General features: G+C 55.5%; 2 protein-coding genes and 6 non-coding genes across 9 annotated transcripts; 7 read left to right on the top strand and 1 right to left on the bottom strand.

Moving 5' to 3' along the window:
* Nucleotides 1–466: 466 nt before the first annotated feature.
* Nucleotides 467–16,854, bottom strand: LASP1 (LIM and SH3 protein 1). 2 transcript variants are annotated; one of them, XM_085532364.1, is made up of 7 exons: nucleotides 16,750–16,854; nucleotides 13,558–13,652; nucleotides 7,105–7,189; nucleotides 4,581–4,688; nucleotides 3,272–3,422; nucleotides 3,101–3,195; nucleotides 467–2,469 (listed from the first exon to the last, which is right to left on the bottom strand). In XM_085532364.1, exons 1-7 carry the CDS (start codon nucleotides 16,816–16,818, stop codon nucleotides 2,296–2,298), a joined length of 777 nt encoding a protein of 258 aa, XP_085388490.1. In that variant the 5' UTR covers nucleotides 16,819–16,854; the 3' UTR covers nucleotides 467–2,295. The 2 variants fall into 2 exon arrangements, with proteins under 2 accessions (XP_085388490.1, XP_085388491.1); XM_085532365.1 differs by lacking the exon at nucleotides 13,558–13,652.
* Nucleotides 16,855–17,147: 293 nt separating this feature from the next.
* Nucleotides 17,148–17,219, top strand: TRNAC-GCA (transfer RNA cysteine (anticodon GCA)). The gene has a single exon. It is a non-coding gene; the product is annotated as a tRNA-Cys (tRNA).
* Nucleotides 17,220–17,729: 510 nt separating this feature from the next.
* TRNAC-GCA (transfer RNA cysteine (anticodon GCA)) lies at nucleotides 17,730–17,801 on the top strand. Its single transcript has one exon. It is a non-coding gene; the product is annotated as a tRNA-Cys (tRNA).
* A 238-nt stretch (nucleotides 17,802–18,039) lies between these two features.
* Nucleotides 18,040–19,783, top strand: RPL23 (ribosomal protein L23). Its single transcript, XM_015885959.3, has 5 exons — nucleotides 18,040–18,068; nucleotides 18,349–18,432; nucleotides 18,613–18,741; nucleotides 19,382–19,495; nucleotides 19,659–19,783. Exons 1-5 carry the CDS (start codon nucleotides 18,056–18,058, stop codon nucleotides 19,739–19,741), a joined length of 423 nt encoding a protein of 140 aa, XP_015741445.1. The 5' UTR covers nucleotides 18,040–18,055; the 3' UTR covers nucleotides 19,742–19,783.
* LOC116652424 (small nucleolar RNA SNORA21) lies at nucleotides 18,920–19,053 on the top strand. Its single transcript, XR_004305433.2, has one exon. It is a non-coding gene; the product is annotated as a small nucleolar RNA SNORA21 (small nucleolar RNA).
* A 1,426-nt stretch (nucleotides 19,784–21,209) lies between the features above and the next one.
* Nucleotides 21,210–21,281, top strand: TRNAC-GCA (transfer RNA cysteine (anticodon GCA)). The gene has a single exon. It is a non-coding gene; the product is annotated as a tRNA-Cys (tRNA).
* Nucleotides 21,282–21,568: 287 nt separating this feature from the next.
* On the top strand, nucleotides 21,569–21,640 carry TRNAC-GCA (transfer RNA cysteine (anticodon GCA)). Its single transcript has one exon. It is a non-coding gene; the product is annotated as a tRNA-Cys (tRNA).
* Nucleotides 21,641–22,038: 398 nt separating this feature from the next.
* Nucleotides 22,039–22,110, top strand: TRNAC-GCA (transfer RNA cysteine (anticodon GCA)). Its single transcript has one exon. It is a non-coding gene; the product is annotated as a tRNA-Cys (tRNA).
* The last annotated feature ends 102 nt before the right edge of the window (nucleotides 22,111–22,212 follow it).

The following is a 22,212-nucleotide window of genomic DNA, read 5'->3' as shown; positions in this document are numbered from 1 at the left end:
TGCCCCGCTTGGAGCTCCGGTTGCGCTCCATCACCCCGACATCCCCCCTGGGGCTCCGGGGACCCCATGTCAGCCTGGAAAGGGATTCACCCCATGGGGGGAGCGGCTCCCAGTAGAGCAGTGCAGCTGCCCGGTGCCCTGTAAAGCCCCGCATCCAAGCGGAACCCTTTACAGCTCCCTTTGCTTTTGGGTTCTCAACCCATTTCAGTCCGTCTGCATCACCAAAGGGAGCATAGATGGAATGGGAACAGCAGACACAGGTGGGAGAGGCAATAGGGCGAGCAGAGCCACCTACCTCCGAGCCCTCACCCCCTGCTCAGGGTTGGATGCAGCTGCTGAATCCCCCCTTGGGCTGCACTCAGACACAAGGATCTGCAGGGTCCCCATGTCTCCAGGTCCCCCCCTGTGTCCCAGGGGCACAAGGGAACAGTGGGCACACTGCAATGACACCAGCACCACGGGCAGGTAGAAACCACACTTTTATTGTGGAGGAAACCAAGAAGGAGGATCAATCTGTTCCATTCAAGGGTTGGATTTAAAAAGGCCAAAGGACGGATTGTTTGTGGGGGGGGGGGGGGGGACTCAGCCCCATAGGAAGGAGAATGTGAAGACAAACCCCAACCAAGTGGTGGATCCAAAGGAAACACCTTCTAAGCACTGAGACGTGACCAGGGCAGCTGAGAAGGGCGAGGTTTATTTTAACACGTGACGAGAAGCTTTTCCATTTCTTTTTCTTTTTTTAATGGTTTTTTTTTTTTTTCTTTTTAAATTCATTTATTTATTTTAAATACAGGTTCAGGTGCTTTTCAGCTATGAAAAAAGGCAAAAAAGTGCATAAGTCGAGAGAAAAAGGCAGAAATGAAGCAGTAAGAGGTTTGTTTCCCACAATAAAATGGGGGGGAGAAGGGGAGCAGAGACTCAGGACAATGGTTCCAAGGTAGCATTAAAAAAAGGTCTGTATACCAAAACGTGATCACCTGTGTGATTTGGTCCATTAAAAAACGCTTTATTCACATTGACAATCCCCCCCCCCCTCTACTATTTCCCAGACAAGGATGATGAAGGATGGGGTTATGGGGAGGGATGTGGACTCTCTGCCCCCTCCCCTCCTTGCCTGTGTAGCACCGAGTGGAGCCTCCAGCCCATGCAGCCCACCCTGGTGGGATGGAGGCAGGAGAGGGGGGGTATTTTCCCAATGGGGTCCTCCCCCGTCCCATGGGATTGTCCCCAGGCAGAGCTGAGGGCTGTCTGAACTCGGTCACTTTGGCCCTTTGGGACATGAGCACCTGGCTGCAAGGCTTCCAGTTATACCTTCAGCTCTGGGACCTTCCCAGCCTAAAAGGGAAGGGGACAGAGATGTGCTTTGAAATCTTGGTCCACTATGTGATCCCACATCAGCAGCCACCACTGCTGGAGACCAATGGGTGAGAGGTGGGGGATGGCAAAGGGCTCAGGGTACTTAAACCCCCCATCTCCCCGCTTCTGGACAGCCCCCAGCACAGTCCCAGTGCAGTAACAGAGCAGAGAAATACATCACACTCAGCCCATAGAGGCACAGGGATGAGGACCCAAAAGGGGAGAACCGGAGCTGCAGGGGGACATGAGGTCAGGGCAGCAGGTGCTCCTGCACGGTGGCAACTCTCAGCCTGGGATGCAGAATGAGGCAGCTGGACCCCCCAAAAAAGCAGCAGGAGCTGCTCCTGGAACCATTCTGAATCCCAAGAGATATATATTTTTAAAGGTTTTAACCACAAATATCCTTCTGGTTTGCAGCACTGAGGACTGAGGGAGTGCAGTAGGAATAGGAATGGTGAACAGAGAGCCAGGGGAAGCAATGGGACGAGATCAGAGCCAGATCAGCGCAGGGAAGGTGCTGCCAGCTGGTCCCCCCCAGCATCCCTCCCTGCCCCCAAGAAGTGGGATGTTTGGTCCTAAGGAAATGATCCTGCTCCTCCCTTCCCTTGCATTCCCAGCTCACTGGGGGCTGGGGGTGGATGTGGGGCAGCCTGGTGTGTGTGCGCCCCATCCCATCCCCTGCAGAGGGGAGGAGGAAGGCAGAAGGAGAAACATTTGGTCCCAGAGCCCCCCGACATCCCTCGTAGACAGACCCTCAGTCCCGGCAGAGTGAGAACAAAGCTACAATTGGCGAGAGAAACCAGAGGTGGCTGCAGAAACACAAAGAAACCGAGACGTCGGGACACGGCTCCGGCAGAGGGAAGGGATGCTGGGGGAGAGAGAGACGCGAGCACACTGGGGCCATGTTATGGAATGGGGGGGGGTTCAGCTCCAACCCCCTCAGATGGCCTCCACGTAGTTGGCGGGCAGCATCCCCGTGTCACCCGTGCGCTCCACCGTGCCGTACATCCAACCGTCATCGATCTGCTGCACGTTGATGATGGTGTCACCATCCTGGAAGGAGACCTCGTCCTCATCGGCTGCGTTGTAATCGTAGACGGCACGGAAACGCTTCTGTAAGGAGAGAGAAGTCAGAGGGCACGGAGCCCACCATGGGGAACCCGGCCCATAGAAGAGCTGTGCCAGCAGTAGCCATGGGATCAAAGAATCACAGGATCACCAGATGGTTTGGGTTGGGGAAGACCTCAAAGACTGTAGAACCATAGAATGGTTGGGCTGGAAGGGACCTCGAGGATCATAGGATCAATGAATGGTTTGGGTTGGAAGGGATCTCAGAGATCATAGAGCCATGGGATGGTTGGGTTGGAAGGGACCTTGAAGATCATAGGATCAATGAATGGTTTGGGTTGGAAGGGATCCCAGAGATCATAGGATCAATGAATGGTTTGCATTGGGAGGGACCTCAAAGATCATAGGATCAATGAATGGTTTGGGTCGGAAGGGATCCCAAAGATGATAGGATCAATGAATGGTTTGGGTCGGAAGAGGCTTTGAAGATCATTAAACCATAGAATGGTTGGGTTGGAAGGGACCTCAAAGACCACAGGACCACATCATGGTTTGGATTGGAAAAGACCTCAAAGATCATTGAACCATAAGATGGTTTGGGTCGAACAGGACTTCAATGACCATAGGATCAATGAACGGTTCGGGGTTGAAGGGACCCCAAAGACCCCACACTCACCCCCGCTGCAGAGGGTGCACTGCGCTGTGTGGATGCAGGCGCTGCGGGCTCCTTGTAGCCATAGGACTGCGAGGCTGGTGGCTGCTGCTGGTACACTGGGCAAGAAGGATACACCATTAACACAATGACCTGTGGCCATTGGAAGCCCCCAGGTGCTGGGATGACCCTTACCCGGGTTGCTGGGCTGGACGTGGTGCTGTGGCTGGTGCTGCTCCGGTCGTCGGTAATTGGTGCTTTCCTGGGAGTTCCTACGCTCCATCTCTGCGCCCTCACTGGGGCTGGGGCCCATCCTGCTCCTCTCAAACTCTTCGTGGTATTTGATCTACAGAGGAGGACAAGAGGTACATGGGGAGGACCAAGCAGCCTGACTTCCCCTTGTGCCCAGGGGAAGGACGGCTTCAGGGTCCTGGGGGAGATATGTGAGGTTTCCAGGCACAGATGCAGCCCCCCACCCCCCTGCACTGCAGGAGCACACAGCAGAAGCACTTTAAGTGATCCCACCATGCAATCACTGCAGCAAAGGGTTAACTCAAAGCCTGGTCGTGATGTAAAAATTAATAGCTGCTCCTGTTAATGAATACCCTGCCATTGGGAAGCACCTGGAGCCCATTTGTCTGCTGGTTAAACAGTGCTATACTGAAGGGCACTCCAGAGGGCTCCCTGCAGGCAGGAGGCAAAGCCTGGAGCAGAGCTGCAGGGACGGGGATGCTGCTGCAGGACTGCATTTCCCCACGCTCAGAGGCACAGCACTGGGCTCTGCACAGCTCCATCCCCACGAGGGTTTCATCCCTGCATCTACACCCCATGCAAAGGGTCCTTTGGGGCAGCGATGCAGCTCAGCGTGCAACCCCTGTGCTGCTCATCCCCCCGCAGCACAGAGCCCTGCTGGCACAGCAGGCTGCATGCAGGGGCTGCTAAGTGGGTCACGGCCATGCCAAGCTGGCAGACAGATGCCTGCAGGGCTCTGAATGCCTCCTGTGCAGGAAAATCCACCCAGCAGCCCACAACCCATGCAGAACCTTCAGGACGGGGGCTGGATGTGTAGATAACGCCCTGCAGCCCCCTATTGCAGAGCACAGAGCTGCACAATGGGATCAAAAGGAGAGGGAATAAACAGCCGCCTCCAGCCCCACGGGGTGTGCTGTGTTTGTGTGTGTGTATGAGCTCCTTCATGTGGGTTCCCTCTCCTTGCACAAGCATGGCAGCTCTCTGAAACCCAAAAGATTTTGCATGCAAAGCTGCAGCTCTCCGGGCAGGCCCAGGGCTCAGTGAGGAACCTCCTGGCTCGCTGCTGGGCCATGTTTTGCAACAGCTTGGGCTGTTAGATAAGGGCCGTGCACATGACTTTCACCAGCAGCTAAAGGTTAATTAACCCTCTGCGTGCTGCTGGAGGGATGAGATGCTGCAGGCTGTCGTGTCACTGTGCCCTGGGTCAGCTCCTGTGCAGCAGCATCAGCCACAGCCATCAGAAGTTACTCACGTTGCTGATCTGATCCTGAGTCTTTTTGATTCGCTGCAGCTCCGGGGTATCAGCCACCACGCTGAAGCCTTTCCCCTTATTCTTCTCAAACTCCTCCTTGTAGCGAATCTGGGTGGGATCAAGAACAAACACAGTGAGCCGTGGGGGAACGCAGCGTGTGGAGCTGCTCTGCTCACCCAGATGGACCTCACTGACCCACAGCAGCTCCGTCTGAGTCTTGGGTTTGTGCAGGAGTCCCCTATAATGGATCCACTAACAGCAAAACGGGGCAGTGCCAAGAGCTGAAAGGCAGCAGCTTCCTGTGCTCTGCTCATCCTGTTGCTCTCTCAGCAGGGCTGGGGTCACTTGGATTCACTTTGTGCTTCCTGCAGGCTGTCATTGCATGTCAGTTCAGCCGCAGCTCTCTGCCCATATGTGGGTCCTGGGGGCTCCATGAGCTGCACCCTCTGCTCCCCCAGGGGACACTGAGGGACAGAAAAGGCTCAGGATGGCCATGACAGAGCAGGCTGTGGGGCTGGAGGGCCAGCAGAACCAAGCATCCCTATTTGTTTGCCAGATCAGGAGGAACCAAGAGGCTGATTTCAAGGCAGAAGCCTCTGTTTGCTCCAGGCAGTGAGAGCAAGAGCTGGAGCTGGTTGGGATAAGGAACACATCCCAAATGCTGCCATTAGGAAGGAGCAGCCTCTGGGTGTTACACATTGGGCTGCAAATGCACAGCTCAACAAGCAGGAGAAGGAAAGGCAGAGCATCCCCAAGCAAGAAGCTCATCTTCTTCATCATCACAGGGCTAAGTAGTTCCATTGGCACTCCATACATTCCCCCTCCTGAATCTCACCCTTCTATTTTTCTCCCTGTAACATCCAGGTTAGAGCAACGCAGCCCCAAAGGATCCCATATGGGGCCACCCTGAATGCAAGGGGGGGACGATGCCAAGATGTGGGGCACAGCGTGTGCTGCAGAGGGGGATCTGCCCCATGGCAATCAGAGCAGGGCAGGGGCACTGGGGTGGTGTTGGGAGGGGAAAACACATGGCACTGTACACAGGGGACACTGCAGTGCTGCAGCCATCATGACAGACAACAGAAGGAGGGGAGGAAGTGCTCAGAATGGGGGCAATTTTCTGCTTCTCCCTGCCCTTAGAAGGCAGCCAGTGCCTGCCCTGTGCTCTGGGTATCTGCAGTGCCCGGGTAGGGCGGCTGCCCCCAAAATGCCCATTTTTAGCATCCAGGGGTAACCACAGAAGGGGAACCCTGCCATTTGCTCACCGCACGTGGGCTACGAGAGGAGGCTGCAGGCGTAAAAGCTGTCACTTTGCAGACACATTTAACAGCACAGGCTGTTATTATCCAGCATCTACAGTGACCGGAACAGAAGACGCCCTCTCCACAAACACAAATAGAGGAGAAAGGTGGTGGATCTACATACAGCCCCGTTACCGGTGCACACAACTGGCTCTGCCAGTCCTGCTGGGTGTGGGTTTGACAGATCAGCCCCATTGGGGTCACCCACAAACACAGCTGTGAAGGGAAGCACCGAGCTGCAGAGAGCTCCAGCAGGCAGCAGCCCCATTGAGGACACAGACCCTCCCAGCACCAAAAAGGGTCCATACACACTGCAGTGGTGGAGAAGCAGGGCAGGAATGGGATGCGGCCTTGCAAAGCACAGCTCTATGTGCCACCAGGTGAGGTCCTGACCCCCATTCTGTTTGCCTTCCAGCTCCTGGCAGCTCCAGGCTCACAGGGAGAGGAAGGGGGGGAGGGCAGTGTCTGCTCCAGGCACATGGAGGGGAACACACTGAGCCTGCCAACCCTGGGCAAACCCCAACCCTGTGCTGCCCACCCACTCCCAGCATCGCACTGAGCCAATGCTGACAGCTCGGAGTGGACTCTCAGCCCTTTCCCCTTTGCCCCTTTCCATTGAAGGAAATAATAAAACCCCAAAGAAAATAAAGAGATTCCCAGAGCAGCTGCCACATCCTGTGCTGTCCCCAGGGATGGTGACTCAAGCCAGAACTGCCCATGGATTCATTCTGTCCCATTGCAGCTCTGCCTGCTGCCCAGCCAGGGCAATGCCAACACCCCCAGGAGGAGCAGCACCCAGAGCTCTGCATCAGAGCTGGGGACTTCAGGGACACCCCAGGGCACAGAATGGGGCACGTCTACTCATCTCCCTCCTCTCCAGCCTCCCCTCTTCCCACATCTGTTCATTTCTGTTTTCCAGAGCTTCCAACCCCTTCCAACCTTTGGGTTTACCCCAAATCAGCACCCGCAGAGCGCAACACACCCCTCCTTTACCATCTCACCCCGCTGCAATGCTGGGTGCCAGCGGGGAAAATCCCACTGCAGGGCTGGGAGTGCCTGGGGAAGGCAGCTCACAACCACCATAGATGAGTGGAAGAGCAAACAGCCCCCACACCCCATGCATGCCTCTCCTGGAAGCAGCAGAGCAAGAGAAGACAGCACAATAGGGCGCAGCACAAAGCACAATGCAGCTCACCTGGCTCTGCAACACAGTGCATGCTTACCTGGCTTTGCAGCTCGCTCTGCTGCTTTAGACGCAGGTTCTCGGGGGTGTCTGCCACCATGGTGAAGGATTGCTTCGGGTAGTGTCTGTTTAGGGGGGGGAAAGGACAGCATCAGTATTGGGCACCCACCCCCCCTCCATGGCACTGGTACCTTCACCAGAACCTTCAGTTATTATCACTGGTAACATCAGTCTGAGTAAATATCTTGGTTTACACCACCCTGCCTCTGCCCCACTGCTCCCACCACGATGGCTCTGAGGAGCCCAGAGCTTTCTTTGCTCTTTCTGCTGCAGTTTCAGCCACAGACCTCACATTAAGGATATCACCACCCAGCAGGAGCTCCGTCAGCAGAACAGCGTCTGACCCCGGGGCACTTCTCACCCTCCACCCATCCCACACCTTGGGTGATGTGCCCAACACGGGGCTGTAAAGCAGGAGAGCCACAGCCCAGCAGCATTCCTGCAGTGCCACACACAGCTTGTGCTATCAACACAGATGTGCAGTGGGGTGAATTCACGCGTGGCAGGAGGTGAACGTCTGACACAAACACTGAATGCCCCCATGGAGATGGGAACACTTCATGCAGCCCTTCCCCCACGCAGGAGGGAGGGAGAGCAGAGGCAAAGCTGCTGGAACGTGGTGGTGGGGGGTTCCATGAGCAAATCCATTGCTGGGCACCAATACATATAATGGCAGCTGTCCCATTTTGGGTCTGGGGGGCACAGAGCAGCAGCACCCCCAGCTCATGTTCACCTCCCTTTGCTCAAACAAACCCTTCTGAAAGCACAGACGAGGCAGCTCTTCTCCTCCATGGCAGCTCTGGAAGGAGGTGAGCAGGGATGAAAATAAACCTGCAGATGCATCTCTGACCCTACAGCAGCCCCAGTGCTGCCCCTGCACCGGGCAACCCACAGCTCCCATGCTGGCAAATGGGGTGAGCCCTGACCTATGGGAAGCTGCAGCCCCATCCCTGCCTGTGCCAAGTGGGTCTGACAGCCCCTTGCTGTGCCCTGAAAGCCACCACAGGGAATTCACCATATACAGAATGAGCAGAGCTCTGCCCATGGCTGTCCACACTGCGGTCAGCACAGCAGGAAACCATCTGCACCGCGACACTGAGACACAGACCTGAGAGCAGCACATACCTCACACAGCAATGCAGGAAGTGAGACAACAAAAATAGACTCCAGAACCACGCTGAGAAAATAGAGAACCCCCATCACACCCCCACACCCCCCATGCACACCCAGAAAGCAGACAAAGCAGATGTGGTTTGCAGAAAGGGGAAAGGAAGCTCAGCAGCAGTTGAGGGGGACAAGGAGCAGGGCTGGATGACAGCAGATACCCGACCACACTGAGGATATGGTTTAATCTCTGTTTAGATTAATCTGATGGGGGGGGGATACAATGCTGTGTGCTCAGGCTAAGCCCCCCATCATGGCTGGGCATGGTGTTGGCGCACAGAGCCCCTTCCTGAGCTTCTTGGAAGCCACCCCTGACTCACACCGAGGTCAAAGAGAACAAAACCACTTTTTAAGCACCAAAACCCACCCCACCCCCCCCTTTGCTGGCTGTGGTGCTGTGCTCAGCCCAAGGCCAGGGGGCAGCAGGCCTGGAGCTGCAGAGCATGGTGTGATGCTGTGCAGCTCCTGCAAAGGGCAAAGGCAATCGCAGCGGTGCAGCACTGAGCTGCATCCTCATCTGTCACAGCTCTGTGCTCTCTGAGCCTAAATCATCCCATTTCCATGGCAACTGCATCCAATGCTCCGGGCATGCTAATAGCACGAGGAAGGGTCCGAGTGTGTGGGGTGTGGGGAAGAGGAAGCCCCCAATGCAAAGCAATGCTACAAATCATCCCTGCCAAGCTGGGGGAAACCATACGGCCATGGCTGTAGGGCAAAATCATCTTCTGGAAGATGCTGATGCCATTCACGGTGTGGGGAGGGATGGAGGAGAGAGGCACAGAACAGCATTGGGTTTCTTCTTTGGTCAGGGAGGTTTTGCTGGACCCTCCCCAGGGCTGCAGCCCTATACCTGAGGCTGGGGGCAATAGTGGGATGAAATGCACCAAGTGAGCCACATCCCCCATTGGCTGAGCATCGTAGCTGCAGGATCTGCCTGCTCCATCCAAAGGCATCTCCGTGTGCTGGGAAGGAAGGAGCGGAGACACTCAGCACAACCACAGATGTCCACCTCTTTGCAACAGGGAAACCATCTCGCATGCATGAGAATCAGCCACAGCGCTCGCAGCAGTAAATTAAATCTTAATGAGGAAGCCCTGACAGATTGTGTCAGGTTGGGGGAGCGTGCAGGAAGCAGAACTGCACCAGGGATGGGGATGGTGCTTCCCCCCCCCCTTCATGCTGGGTGCTCTCATGCTCCTCATCCCACAGTCAGACCCATAACTGGTGCAGGTAAGGAAGGTGCTCAGCACCCAACCTGCCTCCTCCAAAAGCCCCAGAGCCCCAGACATGTCATGCTGTGCTACTAAACCAGGTCAGGACAGTCTTTGCAGTGCGGACAGAGCCTGTCTGGCTGCTGCATTTGGGACTGTCAGCCCCACAGCACCTGGAGGCAGCTGGGGATTACCAGGGATCAGGGTCTGTCTGCTCTGCACCCCCCCCCCAGCTGGCTCTGCTGTCTCCCCTCTGCTTCTATGGGGGTGGGAGCTCTCCTGAAGAGCTGCCACAAAGAGCTGCATGGCAGGGGCACAGCAGCTCCTCCTATACACCCCATAACAGCCCCATCATGGAGCCAAGGGGCTGCACTTGGAGTTACACTTCATTAAGGTCAGCAGTGGGATGCTTCTGCAAAACAACAGGAAGAAGACAACGTGTTGCTGCTTTCAGCATGACTCCAAGGCACCTCTGTTGCCATGCATGGCCACTGTGCACTGCATTTGGACAGCAATCAGTGCTTGCAAGAGCTCGGTGCATTGCTTGCTCTCACACAAGGACCCTAAGAAAATGCTTTGGGCAGATGTACAGCACAACCCCACACCTCCAGGAGGTGAGCATCACCCCCACAGCTGCACAGCAGCTTTGGGAACAAAACAATGCAGAGAGAGCAATAGGCTGAGTGCTGCCAGCAGGCTGCACGGTCACATCCTGCCCATCATGGAGCTGCTGGCTCACAGGGACACACTGCAACAATAATAAACTGTTGTTCTTTCTTAAATGAAAGCAGCACCCTGCTACTTTGCAAAGAGCTTGGAAACATCCCACCCCAAAACGGAGCAGGCTGTAGAAGTGGGATCTCAGTTCCTCCCAGTGTTTTCAGGCTGCCAAAACGGCTGGGCCAGCATTCTGTGTGTGCAGCTGCTGCTTTTCCCAGCATCTGTTCCCAGCCCATAGTGAGCACAGCACAGCTCTGCAGGATGAGCTCCTCATTGAGGCTGCCCCGGTGCCCTCCCCATGCTGGAGGCAGAAAGGGACCCACAGGCACAGCTCCAGCACAGGGAACCCAGCACTGAGCAGGGGACTGCACTGAGCTGCCTATAGGGGGGCTTTGCTCAGCTCCCCCCCCTTTCCCAGAGGCTGTGCCAGCACTTACAGAGGGTGTTGCAGTGCAAGCAGCCTGCTCCAAGAACCTGCTTTCATCCACAGTGGAAAGATTTCAATCAAAAGCAGAGCGGGGAGTGCCAAACTGTGAAGTCAGCAGCAGCAGCTCCTGGAAGCAGCACTGCTCATCCCACAGCCACTCCATCCCTGTCACCTCCCCACCCCAAACAGAGCACTGCCTGTCCATTCCCCCCTCCCAAGTGTTGTTTATGGGAGCAGAGCCGGCATTGCAGCACTACTGGGTTTTTTCCACAAGGTCTCTGGCCCCAGGCATGGATAAGCAAGGTTGGGAACACAACAGCCACCAGCAACCCAGCCCAATGAGCTCTGCAACTGAACCCCCCCATGTAGGGCTGGGGGTATTGCTGCTGTGCATGGAGCTGCATTAAGGACCCCCCCATCCCCAGCAGCACCCTGACGACAGGATTGTGTTTCTCAGCAAACACGCTCACTCACCATCTGCTCTGTGAGCAGTGCTCAACAATAGGACAGTGTTTGCATGGGCACCCAATACCTGCAGCAGGAGAGCACAGCCCCTCCTCTAAACCCCAGGGCTGGAGGGGGGTATGAGAGCTTCCATACACCCACCCCTCTCCATGTGGAAGAGGGATCTGGGGGGCTCTTCCCCAAACACTCACTGCCCACCCCCACCTACCCACAGCACAGGGGCTCTCCTTGCACCCAGTACCACACAAACACCCAGGCACCCTCCTGGCACACAGTTGTTCCTCTTTTCCTTCCTTCCCCCCCCCCCCCACCATCAGTCTGAGGGCTCGCTGTGTTAAGAGAGGTGGCTGCTACCAGATGGAGCACTGCTCAGAGCCAAGAACACATCACTGAGGCTCCTCTTTTTTCCAAGAGCCCCAGGGGTGTGGGACAGCACTGCATGGAAAGCAGAAATGGGGTTATAAGGGGGGGTCCTTAGGGTCAGCAATGGAAAGGGAGGTGTTGGGGCTGTTAGTGGGGGGACAGTGCTCCCCCATTGCATTGCACACTGCACACATAGGGCAGCACAGCTGGGTGCAGCTGTGGTCACACAGCAGATGGAGGGAGCAGGGACTGGCACACTTACACCATGTACTTTTGGCACAGCCCAGAGCCCCTCAGTGAAGGGGAAAATGCAGTTTCCCCTCCCTTTGCCAGCACAAGGGATGCAGGGCTGAGCCAGCAGCAGTGCCCCAGGCAAACCCAACAAGGGGGGGGGCTGAGTGAGCAGCCAAGGAGCAAACCCAGCAGCACAGGGGGTGCTGGAGCAGGGCTGTCTGAGCTGAACACATTCAGCACAGCAATTGTTTAGAGATCAGCAGGAATTCAGGCAAGCCCACAGCAATATGATGAAGCCTGGCCTCGTCTGGAGGTGCTCTCAAGGGAGATGAGCAGAACGATCACATAACTGGGACAGGGCAGAGAAACCCTTCTGCTTCTCCAGCAGCCTCTGCCCCTTTTGCAGCTCAGCTCTCCTCCAGCCCTGATTTGGATACAGCCCTTCCTCTGCCTCTGCTTCCACCTCCTGGAGCTCAAGGTGCTCCTATGGGATGAACCCAGCTCTAAATAACACCAGCAGCACCCAGCTGCATCACAGGGAGCCCAGAGCTTCAGCCACCCAAAAGCTGCACCCGGATTGATTGCAGGGCAATGGCAAAGCAGGAGGAAGCCCGGCCCTCTTCCTTCTGCTCTCTTGAAGAAAGAAACTTCGGAATTTGGCAGAAGGCCACAGCTCAAACAGAGCAGACCCTGTGCTCAGCACAGCAGCCGCTCCCCTGCCAGAGTAAACGTTGCTGTTCCCCCGCTCCTGCAGGAGGGTGGAGGATGGATGCGGCACCAGCAGCACCAGGACCCCCCCCCCTTGGGCTGCCCCCATGTCTCCATGCCCCTCTCCAAGGCAGCACGGATCCCTGTGCTCTGCCCCACAGCACTGGGCAGCACAGCCTCATCCCTGCATTAAGGCATGGCTACATGGAGCAGGAAGGGCACAGTGTGATGTGGGTCTCTGTGGGAGAATCAAGGCTTCCAGAGTGGCTGTGAAAGAGTTAAGGCCACAGCCAGCATCAAAGGCAGCTCTGGAGCAGAGGGGGTTGAGAAACTGAGATGGGTTGGGGTTGCGCAGACTCCTTGGAATCTCAGGAATTTCCCATTATTATCCCACTTCCCTTTACAGCAGCAGAGGGAAGGAGCAGAACAAGACCCCAGGTCTGTGGCATGGATGGGGATGGGCACATCCCAACCCATGGGACACACAGAGGAGGAGGCTTTGGCTGCAATAAGGACTGTTGAGGGCTCTCACGCCCTACAGGACACAACCACCCCCAGGGGGGGACACAGGGCACCATCTCAGCCCTGTAGGATGACCAGGGTTGTGTCACCACCACCACCCATTGCTCCCAGCAATATCAGAGCTATAGAAGAGGGTTTTGCTGCAGCATCACTGTCTGACTGACAGCCCTATTGCTTCTCCTTTCTATTCTTAGACATTAATATGGTTAATACCCATCTTACAAGGATGTTGTCAGGATTAGAGTTTTTAAAGCACTCTGTGAATGGAGCTCGCTACCCCAGTGCTAAGCAGCAGCACATCATCTAATTTTCCCCCTAAGACCCGTCGATGTATAAGAAGCAGCTACAAAAGATCTCATTGCAAAGCTGCTTTATAGACATTAAGAAACACACGCAGCAGAGTCTTGTTCACCTGCAGACTGAACAGGGTTGGCTCCCAAGACACAGCCAGAACTCATTATCCCACCCCCAAATGCTGCAGAGCAACAGAGAATGGTCCCATAGAACCACATCAGGGCTCCAGGACCCCATATTTGGGGACATAAGGAAATCAAGCACTGAAGAGAGAGGAGGGTCCCACATCCCCCCCCAGCCCTGATACCCCCATGGCAGCACTCACGCGTTGCAGTAGGGCTTCTTCTCGTAGCCCTTGTAGTTCTTCATGTTGAGGGTCATCTTGCAGGTCTCGCAGTGGAAACATGCTTTGTGCCAGAACTGCAAACAGAGGAGAGGAGCATCAGCACCAGGCTCTGTTTTAATGGGACACGGCCCTGCTCTGCATGAAACTCAGCCCAGAGATGGCAGTGCTGACAGTGCTCCCACCATCAAAGGACAAGCAAGTCGCCCTCTCCCAATGCATCTTATCCCAACACAGCAGCAGCATTGATGGCTTCACCTTACAGCAGTGTGCTGCTTTATCTCCAGATCAAGAATTCACAGGGCTAGGCTGAGGAGGAGATAGAAGGCTCCTCCTCACACAGGCACTCAGCAGAGCCAGCAGCTGCGGTTTGCAGCTTCAAAGGTACTGCTGTGGGTTTTAATGCTGATGGGAGCCCAGAACTGGGCAGGAGAGTGGGTCAGATGGGGCTGCAGAGACACCCAGCACAGGGAGTGAGATGATAGAGATAAAGAAGCCCCTCCTTGAGCATCACTCAGTCCAACATGAGTATCCAAAAGGTCCCCCCCATACTCAGCGCCCTCCCAAAACTCCATGGGTCACCCTATGCACACCTCAAGGCCCTCTCTCCCCCACTGCTGGAAGCACATTATCAGGGCAGAGCTGGAGTAATAAGGATGAGCAGCCTGATGCTGGGGAGGGGGGTGTGGGCATCTTCCCCCAGCCCTGCTCCAGCATCCCCCACACACCCCACCTGAGTGCCACGCACAGACTCACAGCAGCACAGCTTTTCTTCCAGCTGACACTCAAGGTTAAAGCCTCAAAATTCAGATCACAACCCCGACATTATTGACTGCAGCATCTAATGAGCTCTAAAGACACTTTAGGGCCTCTCTGACCCATGGGCTGGAAGGAGCCCTGTGAGCACAGCTCAGAGCAGCTGTAGGACCCCTCTTAGGGGTCTTGGGGTGCTTGGCATCCTCAGCACGAGGTGCCCAAAAGACCCCACAAAGACAGAAGGAACAAGCAGAACCAAACCAGCACCCAGCACAGCAGCACCCAGAGCTCTGAGTCAGGCGATGCATTGAGCAAACACAGGGCGAACAGCTGCTGCTGGTGCTACAGTTTCCACCCGTAATGGTTGTTTTTTCCACCTTGGAGCTTTTCTAAGCATCTGTTTCCACTGCTGGCTCCGTGCTCTGCTCCTACAGGAGCAGCCCTGTGCCACCCACCCCCATTGCCACACCCCGAGCACAAACACAGCCCTCGGCGCTGTGACTCAGCGGAGCAGGACAACTCACCGCCTCTCAGTTGCTCAGAGCAACGTATTCGAGCTTTTTCCTCCTGCGAGTTCCTCCCCGATAGTTCCTCCTCGGCTTCCTGCTGACCGGCGGCCAAGCAAAAGGAGCATCACACAGCGCTGCCCTGTGCCATCTCACCCAGCTCTTATCCTGCTCACTCTTCCCCTTCCCTCCCCCTTGTGCTTTCAGATGGGGGGGACCAACAACCCTCAGAGCATCCCACAAGTTCCAGCCCTATAACAACACCAACACACGCAGCCGAGCTGCCTGCAGCCCTCAGCGCTGCCACCTCCGAGCATCACCTTACCCCAGCGAGGCACCGTATGCACGAACCCACCCCAACACCACAAAGGAGCAGCACAACAGGCACAGGAACAGCAGCTCTTTGTGCTTCCCATCCCCTCACCCTCCAGCAAAGAAACGAGGCCACGCTGCAAATAGCTTTTTCCAGGAGCACTGATGGCTCTGCTTTGCAGTTCCCAGGTTGATATCAGAGCTGCACGGTGCTGCACCCCCATGGGCAGAGCTCTACCCAGAGCTGCTCTCCTGGGCAATCAATGCACAGAGCACCATTGACACTTGCACGCAGCAGAACGGGGACGGAGCTCAAAGCTGTGTGCACCCACAGAGCATCCTTCTACTGCACCACTCAGGACCCAAAGGATGAAGGCGACACCGGGGGAACCCCGCTGTGTTGGTGGCCAGGTTTAACAACCTAACAGCAAATCCCAGCTTGGTTTCATAGTCACCCCACAACAGCACTATAGGGACCCTGGGTCTCTCCCCCAGTGGAAGCATCGCAGCCCTCAGCCTTGGCAGGGACCCTTCCCCCCCAACGAGGGGCTGCTGAGCGGGGCTGTGGTTCTTGGCAAAGCATCGCTCGCTGGCAGAGGGAGACACAGCAGCACCGAGACCCCAACCAAGCGGCACTGAGACCCCAGCCAAGCGGCTCAGCCCCCATCCGACCCAGCTAAGGACCTCGGATCAGTGGCTAAAGCGTCACCCGCACATCGCAGCGGCCGCTCGGGTTTGATGCGGGCAGAGCCGCCCTTCAGACTTTGCTCGGAGCTGACACACGCACGTTGTAAAAGCACCACGATCGGGTGGTGCTTTCTGGGAAGCGGGTGGGCTCGCAGAACCGCAGGAAGGATTAACACGGGGGGGGTGGGTTGCATCAAGCGAAGCCCCCACAGCCCCGCACGCACAGCGGCCGTACCCGCATGAGAGCAGCGCAGGGCTGGGAGCATAGGAGGAAGCGGATCCCCCCCATCCCCCAATAAACCCCCTCCAGGACATCCGCGGGGGGGGGGGGCTGTATAGACAGAGCCAGTTCTCAGCTTGGAACAAACGGGGGGGTCTATGGGATATAACACTGATGGATCAACGTCGGCCGATTCCCAGCGTCAGGAAAAAACCTCATCCGTGAAAAATGCGGCCCCGGGGTCTGCACGGCTCAGGAATGTCGCTGCGCGGATCGGCGCATTCCGAGACTTACTTATTTTAGAAGCTGCTGGAGCGCCCCTGAATGGGGGGAAGGAGGGGGGCGGCTCCGGGGGTCCCGTGGGGGCACAGAGACAGATCGCTACCCCCCTCCTCCCATCTCACATCACCCTCTCGTCGAGGCCGGAACGCCGGCACAGAAAAGCTTTATTCTTAACGTGAAAAGTCTCCAAAGCGATACTGAAAGCGAGAGAGAGAACAAGGCGAACCGCACAGCTCCGGGGACGCGCCCGTTGGAACCGGAGCTTAAAAAGAAACCCCCCCTTTTGCTAATGGGATCCAGATGGGTTCCGCCTCGTTGTGCTGCGGGACACGGAGATCGCGGTGGACGGGGGTTGGGTTAAGGGGGGATTGGGGGGGGGGGGGGTTGCGGGATGTCTCCCCCCGCACTCACCTTATCCAGGCAGTTCACCTTCTCGGTAGGATACACGATCTTCCCGCACCGGGCGCAGTTGGGGTTCATGGCCGCCCCGCTCCCCCCGCCGCCTCGTCCGTCTCTGGGCCGCCGCCCGCGGAACGAGCCCCTAAATAAGGGGGGGTGGGGGGGGGAGGAAAAGGAGGAGGGGCGGCGGGGGCGCGCGGGGCGGGGCGGCAGCGCGCTCACACCCACGCGCATCGCCCCGCCGCCCTCATGCGCGCTCCCGTGTCCCTTTGCACGCCCCCCCCCCCACGGGTGCGCGGCCCCGGACACGAGCACGCGCTTTGCTCCTCGAGCCGCTCCACGTGTCGCATCCTCCCCCCCCCCCCCAAAACCTCGCACAAGGAAGCGACGAGCTGCGGCCGCCGCCATCCGGGGGTATAGCTCAGTGGTAGAGCATTTGACTGCAGATCAAGAGGTCCCTGGTTCAAATCCGGGTGCCCCCTCGTTGGGATTTTATCTTTTCCCTCCCACCTCAATCCCACCCCATCGCATCCTCAGCCGCACCGCGATGCTCCGAGGGCGGTTTATCCTCATTTAGCTCATTTAGATCAGGGGCAGCTGCCTTCAATGCTCATAACGGAGCGGTGCCATAACGGAGCTGCTATCAATGCTCATAACGGAGCTGTGCCATAACGGAGCTGCTATCAATGCTCATAATAGGGCTCCACCAGCTCCATCCCTTCAACCCCCCCCCAAATCGCTTTGCTTTGTGCAGAGCAGAGCCCGGCTCCATCCCTCTCCCTTCATACACCGACCTAAAGGCGCTGTGTGTGCCCTGCATCCCTTCACCCAGCTCATAGCTGCAGTTATTAATGCTAATAAATAATACTAATTAATAACGCTAATTAATAATGCTAATTAATAACCCCAATCAATAATCAATCCCTATTCTAATATCGCTATAGAGCCCATAGGAACGCAATAAAGTCAGCTCCCATAGACTAACACGGAGCGGGGGTATAGCTCAGTGGTAGAGCATTTGACTGCAGATCAAGAGGTCCCCGGTTCAAATCCGGGTGCCCCCTCTTTTCTTTTACTCCCACCCTCCGCTCTTTCTGCCTTTATTTTAGAACAAATACACCTAAAAAAAGAGTTTTTCAGCCCAATTCGCTGTCTTTGATCACTCGGTTGCCTCTCCCGGTTCTATTTAGAAACGCCTGCAGGAGGCGCCGGTTCCGCTCCGCTTCTTATCACGTGACCTCCCATCACGTGACATCCGCCTGGGGGATGGTCTATTTCCCAGCGTGCTTTGCGCGCCTCCGTCTCTTCCGGTGCCAAGATGTCGAAGCGAGGTGAGGCGGCCGCTGGGCCTAGTCGGGATCCGGTGCCATCCGCCGCCCTGCGGTGTGTGAGGGGCTGCCGAGAGGGGGGAGGAGGATGATCGGGTGGCGATGATGATGTACCGGGTGCTGATGATGATGTACCGGGTGCTGATGATGCACCGTACAGGCCTGGGCCTAGCCGGGAGCGATGTGAGGCCTACCCGGTAGTACAGGCCGCACCCGTTGTCCCATAGGCCGCAGCCCCCTGTCACCTTATGGCGGTGAACTCACTGCTCTCCTCTACCCGCAGGACGCGGAGGTTCCTCCGGAGCGAAGTTCCGCATCTCCCTCGGTCTCCCCGTTGGAGCCGTGATTAACTGCGCTGATAACACAGGTGGGTGCCTCTGTGTTATGGATGGGACGGCAGCCGGGGGGGGGGGATGCAGCCGGGGGTCCCTTATGTTGCTGTGGATGGGCAGAGCAATGCGGTATCACTGTGTTTCTATGGGTGATGGGATGGGGGTCCCTGCAAGGGGAGAATCTGGCCATGGATAATGAGCTTTTCTCTTTACAGGTGCCAAGAACCTGTATATCATCTCCGTGAAGGGGATTAAAGGGCGACTGAACAGGCTGCCAGCAGCTGGAGTGGGTGACATGGTGATGGCGACTGTCAAGAAGGGCAAACCAGAGCTGAGGAAGAAGGGTAAGGAGCAGCCGGGCCTCCTGTGCCTGCACGGCATTCCTCAAAGCATCCAGGCAGCTCCTGCTTAGTGTATCTGCATCTCAGTGTCCTCCCATGGGATGGAGGGGGCAGGTTTTGCCTTGTATTCACATAGGAAAGGATCAGAAAGCAGATGTCCCCTTCGTGGAGTGTTTGTTCCGCCCTTCTCAAAAGCACTCGTTGGGTCTTTGTGCCGTGGCTCAGTGAGTTGTCGTGGAAGGGCAGAGAAAAGGGCATCGCTTTTGGGTGAAGTGGCAGCTCGTGCTGTTTGTTTCAATCAGCGATGTGACACGGCCTTGGGAAATGGGGGGTCTCCCCCTTTCCTCCCCCCCCCACCAGAGCTGGAATTGCTGAGTGCCATCTCTGAGCTGACACACATAGAAGTAAGGTTGATCATCATCTCCAAGCAGAGATTCAGCCATCAGTTTTTAAGTGGAACACTGAGAAGCTGAGAATAGAAGCGAGTGAGGTATCAGCCCTGCTGATCCTATGGGTTGCATTCAAACTGTGAGCCCAGGGTGTAATTCAGCTCCTTGCAAAGGTGTTGGGAGGGGAGTTAAGTGTTGGGTTGTGCTGTGGGTGATGCTGAAGAAGGCTGACGTGCTGTTGTGTCTCTTGGCAGTGCACCCAGCGGTGGTCATTCGGCAACGAAAATCATATAGGAGAAAAGATGGAGTGTTCTTGTATTTCGAAGACAACGCGGGTGTCATAGTGAACAATAAAGGTGAAATGAAAGGTATGGGAAAGCAGAATCTTCCATTGGGTCTAAGAGAAACATGGGCTGGGATTGGTTATAGAGGGCTTTGCTCACCTGGGCCAAGGACCTGGGTTCTATTTGGACCTGGGAGAACACAACCACATTGACTGAGCTCTGATGTGCTGTTATTTCTTTCCTCCAGGTTCAGCCATCACAGGCCCCGTGGCCAAGGAGTGTGCAGATCTGTGGCCCAGGATAGCCTCCAATGCAGGAAGCATTGCGTGAACACGCGTGGAGATGGAAATAAAAAGTACTTGTACCAAAAAACGGTGTCTGCCTTGTTGTTAGGATTCGAGTTGGCTCCTTGTGGTGCTGGGGGGATTCATGAAGCCTCAGATGTGGGTGGGTTCAGCAGGAGGAAACTGGCTGTGGAGCTGAGGTGGTGATTAGTCTTAATGAGGCAGAACCGTCAGCGTTTGGGGGGTGTTTGTAATTGAACTGGTCCAACTTTGGCGTGCAGTGATGGAGGCTGGGAGCTCTGAAAGCCCTTGTACACAAACTTTGTGCCTCTCCATTTTCCTCCAGGACGAGAGATTGAACAGCTCAGAGAGAAGTGATTCTGAATGGGGGGGAAGCTACACCTGGATGTGATGAGCCCCCTATGCAGGTTGTATGGCAGAGCACACTAAAACGATCTCTTTAGTCCTTGCTGAGGACAATACAAGGACACATCGAGCCCACTGCTGTCAGCTGAGGCGGTGGCTGTTTGCACGTGCCTCAAAGCCTCGATCAGTGGTGAAACAAGTCGTCAGGTCACTGGTTAATTGCAAGAGCTGGGGGCTGATGTGACTTTAGGGATCATCTGAAGGGCTTTGTGATCAGAGTTGCAAGGCAGGCATGGAAGAGCCCCCTAACCCATGTTGGATCCCTTGTAACTAGAGCGGAGCCACAGATGGATTTCTGGAGACTAAAAGCTTCGCTCCAAAAGCACCATGGTCTGATGAAACAATCTGCTATTTTGTGGTAAAAACATGATAAAAACCTTGTGGTTTAATGCTGGGTAAGCTGTGCAGAGGGTGGGGATATGGGGAAGGGGGTTGGGTATGTTGAGCCCAGCTCCTCTATGGGGCAGGTGAGTTGTGGCCCCTTCCTAACAGACCTGATGCCCTGTGAGCATCCAGCAGCTGCTGTAGGTGATGCTGCATTGCTCCTTGAGACCACCTTTGCAATCAGATGCCTCCTTACAAGTAAGAAACGAGCCCTAAAACGTGTCCTCACCTGATCTGTTTGTTTCCTAACAGCTTCTGCTGTGTTTTTAGCAAGGCTTTTTGTTGTCCCCTCAGCAGGGCATGGCACAAGTCAGCTGTAAGTCATTGGATGTTTGCTTCCCTTCTCCCCTACACTGTAGGCAGACAGGAGGGGAGGCAGGGAGGCTTTGGACACTGCAGGAGGTGAGGAGTGAGGCAACAGCTCTGGTTGATTTGTGTGCTGAGAGCAAATAGAGGCAAAGGTGAGTGCTTCCAATGGTGCCATGTGTTCTTTGTGGTGAGACAAAGCAAGCAGGGATCCCATTATTTGTTCTTCCAGAGCTTGTGTGTGTGTATATGTGAAGTTTAGAGGCTGATTAAGCAGAGAAGAAGGTTAATGACAGGGATGTTGTGTGGGAAGCAGAGCTGGCAGTGCAGGCAGTGGAATGCAGCAGAGCTGCTGTCAGTGACCACAAAGGGCCTCACCTGGCAGGTGCTGGACAGGTGGGGGTATAGCTCAGGGGTAGAGCATTTGACTGCAGATCAAGAGGTCCCCGGTTCAAATCCGGGTGCCCCCTCCCCTTTTTTTTCCTCTTTTTTCTGCCCTACAAGTTGCTTTTCAGCTTCTCCATTGACTCTTTCTCCCCTCAGCTGTCTGCAGGCCATGGCCCTTAATGAATGCAGCAATGACCAGGTGCCAAGAAGTAGATGGGCCACGTCAAGAGAGGACTGGCAGCGGATTGTTGGTGAGCACAGACCTCAGTGTTTCCCCCACCATTTCCTTTTGCACTGACAATAATTAGCAGGAATTGATCCACTTTTGGGATTACTCAGAAAATCCATGCTGGGTATGCAGACATCAGCAGGGGGTATAGCTCAGTGGTAGAGCATTTGACTGCAGATCAAGAGGTCCCCGGTTCAAATCCGGGTGCCCCCTTGGGTTCTCTGTTTTTCTCAGCATCCTTAAAGGACTGGAGCTGTGAGAAGCACAGCTGGATCAATTTTACCTCCCTGTGAGGTTGTTGAATACAGCTCTGCATCTCCAATAAGGCTTATTCTTCTTTGGGGAGGGCTATATCCTTTTAAAGCAAGGTTTCTTCTCTCTCTGGCCTTGTTGCTTGTTTCCACATGACAGAACAACACAAATCGCAGCCAGAATTGCTTCATATTAATGTTCTTTGGGAGCCTGTTGCCTTGACTCTTGGCAGCAGCTCCCTGTTGGAGGTAATGTATGTATTGGGGCACACAGGGATGCATCAATATAAGCAGCTGGGATCAAATCTGAGCTCTGTGCTTAGACTGCTTTAAAACCACCTTGCAATGGGGTTGTTTCAAGGGGGTATAGCTCAGTGGTAGAGCATTTGACTGCAGATCAAGAGGTCCCTGGTTCAACTCCAGGTGCCCCCTCTTTACCTTCTTTTCCTTCCATTTCCAGACACAACCTGACACTGACTTTATTGCTCTGAGATCTCACCAATCTCCTGACTTTCTTATTAAAGTCTCACTTTT

The sequence above is a fragment of the Coturnix japonica genome, unplaced genomic scaffold (assembly GCF_054131305.1).
Source record: "Coturnix japonica strain WE unplaced genomic scaffold, WE-NBRP24 Scf049, whole genome shotgun sequence".
NCBI classification, from domain to species: domain Eukaryota; kingdom Metazoa; phylum Chordata; class Aves; order Galliformes; family Phasianidae; genus Coturnix; species Coturnix japonica.
Note: the sequence above shows the minus strand (reverse complement) of the source record. Positions and strands in the feature narration are given on the sequence as shown.

Excerpts from the sequence above, each read along its gene's own strand:
- LASP1 (XM_085532364.1), bottom strand. The coding sequence starts at position 16,818 with ATGAACCCCAACTGCGCCCGGTGCGGGAAGATCGTGTATCCTACCGAG. Across the intron at positions 13,653-16,749 it reads AGGTGAACTGCCTGGATAAG|TTCTGGCACAAAGCATGTTT; the intron begins GTGAGTGCGGGG and ends CTCTGTTTGCAG. Across the intron at positions 3,423-4,580 it reads CTCAGGATCAGATCAGCAAC|ATCAAATACCACGAAGAGTT; the intron begins GTGAGTAACTTC and ends CCTCCTCTGTAG.
- RPL23 (XM_015885959.3), top strand. Across the intron at positions 18,433-18,612 it reads TAACTGCGCTGATAACACAG|GTGCCAAGAACCTGTATATC; the intron begins GTGGGTGCCTCT and ends TTCTCTTTACAG. Across the intron at positions 18,742-19,381 it reads ACCAGAGCTGAGGAAGAAGG|TGCACCCAGCGGTGGTCATT; the intron begins GTAAGGAGCAGC and ends GTCTCTTGGCAG.